The 11879-nt window shown below is 42.9% G+C and overlaps 1 protein-coding gene across 1 annotated transcript; it reads left to right on the top strand.

Moving 5' to 3' along the window:
- Positions 1-1341: 1341 nt before the first annotated feature.
- LOC102720603 (ribonuclease 3-like protein 2) lies at positions 1342-10802 on the top strand. The gene is made up of 4 exons (XM_006654155.3): positions 1342-1907; positions 5199-5366; positions 5650-6020; positions 10436-10802. The coding sequence occupies exons 1-4, from the start codon at positions 1512-1514 to the stop codon at positions 10599-10601; spliced, it is 1101 nt and encodes a 366-aa protein (XP_006654218.1). The 5' UTR covers positions 1342-1511; the 3' UTR covers positions 10602-10802.
- Positions 10803-11879: the final 1077 nt, after the last annotated feature.

Below are 11879 nucleotides of genomic sequence, written 5' to 3'. Positions count from 1 at the left end.
TGATTTTCATTGAGTTGTCTTGTTTGGAGTAGTTCTTTGCAAAAAGACCTTCAAATCAATTACAGGCCCTCTTCTCCTTTTCATTTTGAGATCTAAAGTGAAAATAAAACAAATCATTCAATGAACCGTTCATACTTCAATTATTGTAAGTTAACAAATTGACAATGCACAAAATCAAAGTTCATATAAATATATAACCATACTTGTGCAACAAATATAAAGGATTCAAAATATTCAGCTAATCAGCTTTGGCTAGACAGCAGCACTGCGCCTGGAGTCCTGGACTGGATTGGACAGCAGCACGTACGTCGGCACTGCACCTGGCCGCTGGCCGGCTGGCCGGCTGTAGCCTGCAGCTTGCTTGGCGTGCTCGCCTACGCCTAGTCGCCTCGCCGGTGGCCGGCCCCCGGCCTCGCCCAGTTGCTGTCACCCATAGACCGCACGCCGGCACGCTGGCAGGCAGCCGCCTCGCGGAGTCGCGGGTCGCGGCTCGCGTTCACCCACCGCCGGGCTGGGCGCCGGCCGAAGCTCACCGTCGCGGCGTCGCCTCCGCGCCCGGCCCACCGCCCAGTCACCCTCGCCGGCTCGCCCACCAAAGCGTTGCGCACCCGCGCGGCCGCGCCTCTGCCCGGGCCACCCGGCGGCTGGAGCCTGCCTGCGCTGCGCCTCACCGGCTCGCCGCCACGCCGCGCCGTAGCCGCGTCCCGCCTCGGCTTACTCCGCCGCCGGCCTCCCTCCTCATCCTCGCGTAGTCGCGTCGCCGGCTCGCCCCTCCATCCTCCAGCACAAGACAGCCGCCAGCCACCGGGCACCGGCTTCCCCCAATCACTCTATTGGGCCGTGGGCCTTAGTGTGAAACTGGGCCAAATGAAGAAAAATGGCCCAATAAGCCATTTGTTTGTCTGTTTAGGCTGAAACACGTTTTTCTTTTTATTCTATTGAATATATATATATATATTATATATGTATTTTGTTTGCAAAAATCTTGGGTATATATCTGAATACCCTTGAATTATAGCTGGGCCCGTCCCATGGAGCGACAGAGACTGCGCCCATTGTACGTGCCCAAACGCTCCACTGTCTCCAATGCGCCGCCTGCGATCAGGGGCGGAGGGCTTAGATTTCTCGCCATACCTTGATCCCGGTGCAACACCCATTCCCGGCGAACGGCGCGGCGGCGGTTTCTCGGTTTGTTTGGCGCGGCGGCGAGACGGCGATGCGAGTCTGAGAGAAGGTGCAACAATGTGGGCTGACGAGTGACCAACAGCATGCAGCAAGCCACGGCCCAATAGTCCCCACACCACACGACCCACATGCCCACAGGCCACAGTCCACATCCCACATTGGAACCCTAGGCACACAAGCCACAGGCAAATCCGCCGCCCTCCACCGGTCACCCTCTTGGCTATCGAGCAGGCGGCGCTGGCGGAGGTACGGTGGACGGCAGTTGTTGCCTCAATGTAGCTTTGTGCCACACCCTACTTTTAGTTCGTCCTCCGCCACTGCCGGCGATGAAGCCTACCTCACGGAAGCGCGGCCCGCTAGCGCCGGACCCGGTGGAGCTGCTGCCGCCTGGCTTCGTGGCCAACCGAGCTGATGCCGCGGCACGCGTCGAGCGGCTGCTGCGCTACCAGTTCCGCGACCGCCGCCTGCTGGAGGAGGCTCTCACGCACCAGTCCTTCGCCGACAACAGCACTGTCTCCTACCAGAGGCTCGAGTTCGTCGGGGACTCGGCGCTCGGCCTCGCGTTCTCCAACTACCTCTACCTCACCAACCCCAGCCTGGGCCCTGGCCCGCTCTCCACTCTCCGCGCCGCCAACATCTCCACCGAGAAGCTCGCGCGCGTCGCGGTGCGCCACGACCTCTACCCGCTGCTCCGCCGCAACTGCCCCCGCCTCGATCTCCTCGTACGTTCCGATATTATCCACCTCTCTATCTAAGATTTTTGCAGATTGTAGATGCTCTTCCCTTCTCGGAGAATCATGCATTTTGGATTCGATGCTTGCCCAATCGGTTTGGCTTTGAGATAGTAAAGTACTAGTAAAAATAAATATGTTGACATATGTTGGTAGATTATATGTTTACCAATCTGTAGACTGCCGTGTTAGGTAATATTGGGGTCACATTACCACAAGTCCTAATTGCCTTCCGCTGTGCTTAGATGATTGCATCATCATATATAAGTTCATGGTTTATACAAGGAAGGGATAAATGTTAATGATGTGTTCACTCACACCATTGTAATCTCCCTCTCCTGGTTTGATTAAGGGAATTGATTAAACGTCAAGACCAATTGTAATGTAGTTGATGGCTAACATTGACAAACCACCTTAGTCAAGGGGTCAAGGTGTGGCTTGTAGGGATACGGATAGGCTACAATAGCATAAAACAAAATTTTCTACCAGGTAAACTAGAAACTATGCAAATAGTAGATCATAGATCGCTACCGTACGACACGCTGTGCAGCTGAAGAAGGTACTAAATAGCCGAAGTAGTGTCGATGATCTGATGCGCGCTGATGTAGAGGAAATAGTTGATCATTGCAGCTCGATCTTCTCTTCCACATGCATGCACCTCATGACGCATGTTTGTCTATCAACACCACAATTTGGAGGTGTCTCTTTTGGTATCCACACGTACATGGAAGGAATGTACCGCGTGTGGCTAGGGTTTTGGCTTGATAGGAGGACCGGAGGATGGCTAGGGTTTTCACACCCCGAACCAGCCTCCTCGCTCTTGTATATATAAGATTCGAAACCAAGCCTCCAAGGCCCATACGAGTCCTATTCAGATCCTTATCCGAACTAAGCCGGTATCGGGTCAATATCCAATTCCCATATTCAAGTCCATTAAGTGTGCGATCCATAGGTTCATGAATGTTGTAACCCGAAAACTCCTTTTCAGTCCACGCGCCAACAACGGCTTCTAGTAGAACATATTGACCCGCTCAATATCCATAACAATCATATTGGTTGAATCTATAGTGTATCTTTGTATTAATCCCTTTGCTTCACGATATCAATTAAGCTCAAGGCTGGATATGTGTCATCCTCTCAATAGCTCAAATCAATCTCTAGATCCTATAATAGATTACTTAACTTGTGATTGACTCCTCAAATCAACTTTGGCATGACCATCGAGGGACCTAGAGATATCTCTCCAACAGAAGGAAAAATTCTATCTTGATTATTTACATCCCACTGCATGTTTCATGGTATGCGGAAAGACTACTTTTATCCCAGTCACAATGCAGCGTTTACTAGTCTTTAAGCAATCCATTACACATGTTGAGAATTATGATAATCTCAAGTCAAAGGATTATACATCAATACTTAGTGAGAACACTGATGTCACATCATATATATATCTTTCACAATGTCTCATGTTGGATCTATCTAATATCATGTTCTCCAACATGTGTCCACATCCATATCATGTCCATGAGACATGATCATCTATCAGTACATGTGCTGATCATCTAAACACATTTGTTCCATATGTGATATTTAATCAGGGAAGCTTTGATGAAATAGTAACTTACAACATAAAGACTCTCAAACCAATCACATATTCATTAATCAATAATAAGTTATCTATCTCAAAGAACAATTCATAATAAATATATAAACATATTATGTGATACAACCATCTATATAATTGCCTCTAGGGCATATCCCTAACATGGCTTGCCACAAGAAATGCCACACCATAGTTAAAAGAAGTGCCACACTGTAGGCAAGCTTAGGCAAGATGTGTGTTATGGTCGGCATTGTCTATCAACGCAAGAATCTCAAGAGGATGGAAGGTGTTGGCTCTCAGATTGGCAGCCCCTAAGCCAGCGACACAATTGCCGGATGATGCACATGATGTCGGATAGGATTAAGTTAGTTGGTTTCTCCTTATTAGCAGTAATTCAGTTATTTTAAGCCTATTTAGAGGCCATTGGTTCATGAATTAAGCAAGCAATTAGTCCACTCTATTTTCCCATCTACCTTCTCTACTGTCTCATCTCCTGCTCCACTCCGACGCCGTCACAGGCAGAGCCAGCAAGAGGCTGCCGAAGCCTCGCCGCCGGTGACACATACATATTCCTTCCATTCCCTCGCTAGCGCTCTTGACATGTGTCTTAGACATATGGTTGGCAAGTGTGGTAGCCATAACTGCGGTGTCAACTAACAGCCAACTAAGAAACTGTGTCACACCTGAAGTTTGGCTTATCAAGTTGAGGCATCCAACCAAACACTGCCTTAAACTTTATATACCAGAGGTTGGCAACTTGAGGCATCCAACCAAACACCACCTTAAACTCTATACACCAGTAATCCAGTATATGTATGGCATACTATTTGTTATGGTTTGGTCAATTTCCTGCCTTTGTACCGTTTATACGCAATTTGTACCAAGTTATGGCATTACTATATCTTTTCAATGTACTATACTGCTATTCCTCCAAACACGTGAAAACCATAGTACATTTTTTTTTAATCTATGTTCTAATGCTGAGTGTACTGCTGTAACTGGATATTGTATCTCCTTGAGCAATACAAACAAATGAGACATACATATCAACCGAATAATTCCTGAAACAACTGGAGGAGTATATTGGTTCACCACATCCTGTAGCGGCAGCTGCATTGATGTCCAAGTATTATTTACTTATTATATTATTATGTAGCGAAAATAATTATCTTAATAATTCTAATTCCATCAGTGCCGGCTGATATCATATTATGTTTTTAATAAAAATTTATACTTGGCTGCTGCTGGTTTCTAATAATTTATTTTTCATTGCTTATTCCTGCTAACAAATAAGCAATGAGAATGACCAGGTTTGAAAGAGTTTCAATCCTGCTAATTATGGTAGGTATTTTTGCATGGTTGCAAAGAACGGCCACGATCCTGCTAGGAGCCTAGGAATGGTGTTTTCTACCTGAAATGGAAAACTTGCTGATTCAAATTTGATCTTTTTGACCAATTCATAACTGAAAGTTTGATATGCAAATTTTGTGTTTTTCTGATGAAATGCATAGTTTTGTTACTTTGTACGAAGTTTTTGTTCAATCTATCTAAAATGCTTTTAACTAGGTGCACTGAACTGTTAGTGTTTTTCTGCCAGTACATCTCGATACCATTTTACTTTTCTGATACTCGTTTTAATGATATTTGTTCTGTAATTGGCTATACCACTAATTATGCAGGTAGGTCAGTTTATTGAAACAGTGAAGCAAGAACCAGAGGATGATCTTGGTACTGTACCTTATGGTGGTAGTGTTGTCAAGGCCCCCAAGGTCCTTGCTGATATTGTTGAGGCCATTGCTGCTGCTGTCTATGTTGATTGCAAATTTGATCTTGAGAAGCTCTGGAAGGTTTTTAGCTTTTTCTCTATGGTGTATTACTGTTAACAATTATTTAAATCTTTTGGGAGAGTACGTGACCTCAAAGAAATAAGATTGGTTGTTAATTTAATTTTTTAAAGGGAAAATTTGATATATCTACAATTTTGGAGTTAGGGAACTTTGATGGTTCCTCAACAAGAAAGGAGAAATTTAGCTCATGATACCTAAACCAACATTTATGATCACATACAAAGAGATAGAACAGTTGGATTTATTGCTGGTAATAATTAGGGCTATGTTGTATATGATTTAGGTCACAAGGTGGTTGTTTGAGCCGATTATCACAGCAGAAACAATAGATGAGCAACCCGTGACTATGTTGCATGAGCTATGCCAGAAACATGCGAAGACAGCACAATTCAAGACATGGCAAAAGGGTGGGACGACGGTGGTCAATGTATTTGTTGGCAGGGAGCTGGTTGGTATTGGTTCATCAGAGCAGAAGGTAATTGCTAAGCTCAATGCTGCTCGGGATGCATTAGGTAAGCTTGCAGGTGTAAAGCAGCAAGTGTTAACAACTGGGGTTGGCAGCGGATTGGGTGATGGGGTTGGAGAGCTTAGAGAGTGCAAACAGAAGCTTAATGAGCAATGCAGCAGGAAGAATTGGCCAAAGCCTATCTTTAAGTAAGCGACATGACTTCTTTAACCGTTTTATTTAATTTTTTTACCAGTTTTTTTGATATCAATCGTCCAACACTTTTCTGTCATGCTTGCACAATTTATGTTGATACACTAGTATTGCAATTAGAAGAGTTATTTGAATTTCAAACTTTAAATTGCTGATTGCCTGTAGATAATAAACTTTCAAGTTTAATCAAAGTTTTTGATCATTGGAATAGGTCCACTTTACAACACTTGTTCATTTTACACCTTGAACTACAAAACTTGTACCAGTCTCCACCCTAAACCTACAAACTTGGATTATTTTTTTAGATAATGGAAGCTTTATTGAACTCAATTAATTAAACCGAGTCCACTCCTGCCCTCTGCATAACTATGATGCACACACAAAAGTAACTAAAAAATACAGGACCAAAAGAAATCAATGGCTCTCAATCCGTAGACAAACGCCACCCATGCTCCTAGTAAAAAATTCCTTTGCCACCTAGTCCAATCTTTAAGATGCCACAACAGTGGTATTAGCTCAGGATTGGAGCCACCGGATTAGTAAGAAGCAAACCTGCAAAGGATAGGATACCAATGTTCTCTGATCACCTGATTGGACCTGATTGCCATGGCACCAATCGGGCCGATTAATCATCTAGTCCGATTAATCGAGGCTGATCGATACAGTACCATAGGCAGAGGCCGAGGAGGATGGGGGTGAGAAGCAGAGAAGGCATGGCTGGTGAGGACGATGGCGGTGAGAAGAGGCAAAAGCAGAGACGTGATGGCGGCGTGGGGAAAAAGAATAGGCGGCGGCGATAGATTGGGAGACGAGAGAGAAGTGATGACATCTTCATGTAATAGGAAACCCTACGTATAAAAGGCCAACAAAACTAAAATTCTAAGGGACAAGATTGCCTAGGCTAGCCCAAAACTCCAAAGTCACTTGTTGATTGACCTGATTGTTACCCCTTATCACCTGTTTTATCGGATGTGATCGTCAACTAATCTGACGATCAGGTTTCTGATCGACCTGATCGTTTAGAATGACCTAATCAAGGCCAGTCGACCAATTTGCCCAATTAATCATGCGATTAATCGAACAGGATACTTTCTTGTAAAAAATAATACCATTCCTGCACAACCATAGAGACCAACATAGTGAAGTTGCACCCATCAACATGTTTCGCAATTTATTGGGAACGCACGAAAACCAACTCCCAAACATGTGAGAAACACCGTGTGGAGGTTTTATATTAGAAGCTATATGAGTCATGGACCACACCGGATGAGTTAATCAACACTCAAAAAACAAATGTTGAATTGTTTCATTTTTATGAAAAAAAACAAGAAGTTTACTGCTATTCAATTTTCGTTTAACCAAGTTATCCTTTTAAGAACTACCCCCCATCGAAGATACCATGTGCCCATCACTCCCGCAATGGCACCGAAGATGAAATGTAGAGTACCAATATCCTTGTGGTTAGTGGAGAAGAGCCATCGGACTAGATTTGTCATTTGATTTTCGTTTTGAAAACTTGAAAGCCTTATCGGAGAGGGGCTTAGGGCTGGAAGAGAAGAACCTTGATACTAAACCAAGTTTCAATAACTTCTTCAGCTTTCATTTCCTCCGTCTTCAAAATCGCAGAGTTAATTCAGAAGTCTGTTAGGTCACATAGAGGTGCAAGACTTTATTTGAGTCCTATTAGATCACATGGAGGTGCAAGGCTTTATTTTGAAAATATGAAATGAAAGAAAAAGGGGTTTGTTTTTTGTACTAACCGTCTAAGAGACTGATCACGCCCGATCATCCGTAGTAAAAAGCTGCGTACCATTAAATCATTCCCCTTTTTCGATCCTCATATTGAAGCAATAGCAGCGCATGCTCATACTCAGCCCTTTCGAGCTAAGCTTTGCTCGTGGGGATTCCTTCCCACAACATGAGACTTTCTATTTTCTAACGAAAGGCAGAGTTATGAGCACCCTCAACGGAACACAAACTAGATTTATCAAAACGAAACTTTGGAACTCGACGAATTTGGTTGCTTTTTTCCAGAAAGACAGATAAACACATTGTTTAAGACTTTCAAAGTAGATGAGATTCTCCGCATCAGTTGAATTGCTAAGACGCAACGGAATCGCTACGCTACGTTTCTTTCTATATGATAATATGCACCGAGGGGAGATGGCTTAAAATCAGCATGCTTTGGTACCAGAGTAATAGGTTGCTTTAGTGAGTGATAGGACTTCAATTTAAGTAAAAGAAAGTTTGGAGCGTGCATGAATGCATGATGCATCCTTCATCTTGTGCCACTACATACATTTTTGGCCCTTTCCTCAAATGCCTTTAAATGTGACTTGTCAACAGAATGCTATTTATGTTCTTTTTTTGTAACCAAATTTTTGCCCTTATATTTTGTTCTCTACTTGTCTTTATGTTCAGAATAAAGGTAATTTTACTTTGCTTTGAGAGTATTGAATTTGAAATCATGGCGTACTGCTTTTGTTTACTCTGTGAAGTGTCTTGTATTTGGTGACACTTTACATTTCTCTATTTAAGAAGCTGGTAAAATTATAGTTTGGGTGCATAAGATAGTTCATCCATCATGTTTTAATGGTCCCTGCTTCCCTGGAGGCAAAGTTGGTTCAATAGTTTGGCAACATGATTAGGTCACTCAATCTTCCGTCATGATGAGGAATTATTTTATGGGAGTGGGTGCTATGGTGGAGCAGCACTATCAACTGTGGGAGTGTTGTGTTGCAGCATGGGCTGAAGGACTTGGGTTCCCAGAAGTAGCACATATTAAAAGAGGAAGCTCGAAATCGACTGAAAATCAGTAGGCTTGGTATTCTTCATTTCTCATTGGAATGAAAAGAAATGCAACCATATCATTCCATATATATATTATAACTTGAGCACTAAGAAATCTCTCCAATAATATGGAAATAGATGATATCCACCAATATAATCTCTTCTCTTAAAGTTGGTGTTACATCAACCGCATGAGCATTAGATTGTGCCATAGTAACCGAGTCTAGACCTTGGGCCCAAGTCCATAAGAGATGCTAGTTATTTGGCTACAATATATTCGTTAAGAAACAATTCCCTATTTAAAAAAGGGTAACTCCTAAGAATTTTCAAGAAGGAATAAGTCCCTCCCTGTAAACCTTTGTGCACCAGTATCAGAGCACCTTTTCTTCGTTGGCCTGCCACTAGCTCAGGACCAGGACTCCAAATACAGCCCATCTGTCTTCCACCAGGCCATTACAGTGAGGGAGGAATTTAGAACCTTAGTCTGATTCGTATTATCACGCTTCACATTGTTCTTTTAAGATGGAATGCCAGCTAAATGTTGAAGTGACTTCCTTGAATGGAAGCATTGTTCAATTGTTGAGATGGGCAACACTTAGGCAGGTAACAAGTGACTTTTTGATAGTCCATGGCTCCATGCTGCTTGATGTGAGAAAGATGTTGTATATGTCATCGTTGGGAGTTTTTTTTCTTCTAAATTGCAATGAAACAGGTGCAATTTCATGCCATATTTTTAAGAGCAATTTTGCAAAACACCAGATTTTGTGCTTTACTTCAGTAAACCTCAGTTTTTTGAGCCGAGATGCGTAAACAGAACCCAGCTTTGTCATGCTTTCTGTCAGCGACAGGTGAGCCCTATCATCCTTACATTTCTCTTCTTTCTTCCCCTTTCTCATTCTGAGCAAAGCAGAGCAGTGAAAATGGAGCATGAGCTCAATGATGGGGCATTTGGGGGGGGGGGGGTGGTGACTGCGAGATTGGGTTGTTGAAACAGACAGTAGCATCTTCAGCTTGGGAGGGGCAGCAGTGCAAAGCTTTGGTGCTGGGAGCAGTGAGCATCAGGCAGTGGGTCCTATCATCCTTACATTGTGAGCTTGGTCTCTGGCGAGTGGCAATAATGCAACATGCAAGCATGATCTTTTGGCATGGGGCATTGGTGGTGTGAGCTTAGGTCGTTTCTGGACAGGACTGTGAGATCATGCATTAAGAGAAGGGGGTGGTGGTGCTAGCTTGGGCACTGGGAGAAGTGGCAGAGCTCAAGCATCAGAGAGCAGAGGCTGCAGGAGCTTGGGCTCGGATGGGGGTGATGTTGTGAGAGAAGAAAAAAGCTCTGACTGACAGGTAGGGTACAATTGCTGACTCAATTGATGGAATGAGCGACAGTTGAGTTCTGTGATATATGTGCCTGAAAATGTCTGGTTGTTTCATGGCACTGGAGTTTTGCTGTTCTTCGCATTATGCCTTTGCTGTTCGACATGAATTCAGTGAGCTACCTATGGCATATGAAGAATGGCAAACGCTTTCATGTGTATTGTAATGCTAACCAGCTTTTGCAGATTTCACACACATACATTTTCCATTGATCACCTCTACATCCTAATGAATGGAGATTATTCTTCAGGTTAGAGAAGGAAGATGGCCCTGCACATGAAAGGAAATTCGTTTGCTCTGTTCAGGTAGAAACCACGGATCATAATTTTGTAACAATAGGCGATGCAATGTCGAGAGTCAAAGATGCGGAGAATTCTGCTGCACAGAAGATGTTGGAAGTTATATTGAAATTTTGAGCCCTTTTCTTGTACATGACTGGTTTGTATATCTTGACATCTTTACCTGCGAGCCACCGATGGAAACTGCGGAAAGAGCGTTGACAGCTGTATTTTTGTTTTGTGTTCTGCTTTTCCTTTGGTCGATTCCTGTATTCTTAATCATCAACTGACTTCCAATTAATGAAGCCACACAAAAAAACCTAACTAGCTTGGGACGCACACTACTTTTCCTTTTCTCGGGCACTGCTGTTACAAGTATGGATCTTGATGAATCCCCAACAAGTTTGAGTGGTACACCCAAGTGCTTGCGACTGTCTGAGGCAGCCGATAATTAATTTGGTTATCTGATTTGTCTCCTTGTTTTGGGATTGGAAATGAATGCACGTACCACGGCATTCCACGCAGTGATAGTTAGAGTAGTTCTGGGTTCATTCTTGATTGACTTTTGTCAGGTTCATGCGTTTCAGCCCCTTCGTTTGGCTTATAATAAACATAAGCGAAGCGGTTAAATAGCAAAAAATAATTGATGGGTAAAGCCTTTGTATACATCTTAGCAATCTAAAAAAATGATGTAAAGTAAAATGGGTAAAACTATGATAAAGACCCTCAAAATCAACTCCAAAATTGTGATTTGAAATTTGAATTTATGCTTATCCTTATAAGCTGTTGGCAAAACGATAATTGTTTTTTTTTTCTCTTACCATTTGAGTTGCACTATCTGATCAGTATTTTAACTTGTTTCAAAAGGAAAAGTTTGCTGCCAAATAACTTAAGTGTTGTAAAACTAAAAGGCCAAATAATACATATGTGAATATTTTTCAAATACAGACAGGATATGTGTTGCATGGGGTCCTTGCAGAGCAAATGTTGCAGGGAGTATGTCTTGCCAATTAATGAAGCACATACCACAATACAGACAGGATAACCATGCATTCAATATTTACTTAGAACGAAGTGTATAACATTGGATCAGATGTACAGAAAGCCATCTACTACAAAGCCAAGGTGTCTATCCCCCTCACAAAATCATACCCAAATCTACCCTAATAAAGTCATTGCCATGTATAGTTCCCACAAATCAATGGTTCATAATTTGTTTGACGGCACTTCTTCATATTTCTAAAAAATTGCTTAAATTCAACAAAAATATGTTCAAATTTTTACAATTTGCCCCGTAATGGTTTCTCATTCGAAAATAGCGGACATATCGTAAAATATGATTGATGTTATGTCAAACCGATTAATCAATTAAGTGCTACCTGGGCTTGTACGCTCGACTGTGCAATGGACGCGAAG

This window comes from Oryza brachyantha, chromosome 5 (genome assembly GCF_000231095.2).
Source record: "Oryza brachyantha chromosome 5, ObraRS2, whole genome shotgun sequence".
NCBI lineage: Eukaryota > Viridiplantae > Streptophyta > Magnoliopsida > Poales > Poaceae > Oryza > Oryza brachyantha.
This window is presented reverse-complemented; position numbering and strand designations above follow the sequence as displayed.

What these genes read in the sequence shown, in the direction of transcription:
- LOC102720603 (XM_006654155.3), top strand. Translation starts at nt 1,512, where the DNA reads ATGAAGCCTACCTCACGGAAGCGCGGCCCGCTAGCGCCGGACCCGGTG. An exon ending in GCCCCCGCCTCGATCTCCTC is followed by an intron (nt 1,908 to 5,198) that starts GTACGTTCCGAT and finishes CTAATTATGCAG; the next exon opens with GTAGGTCAGTTTATTGAAAC. An exon ending in TGGCCAAAGCCTATCTTTAA is followed by an intron (nt 6,021 to 10,435) that starts GTAAGCGACATG and finishes ATTATTCTTCAG; the next exon opens with GTTAGAGAAGGAAGATGGCC.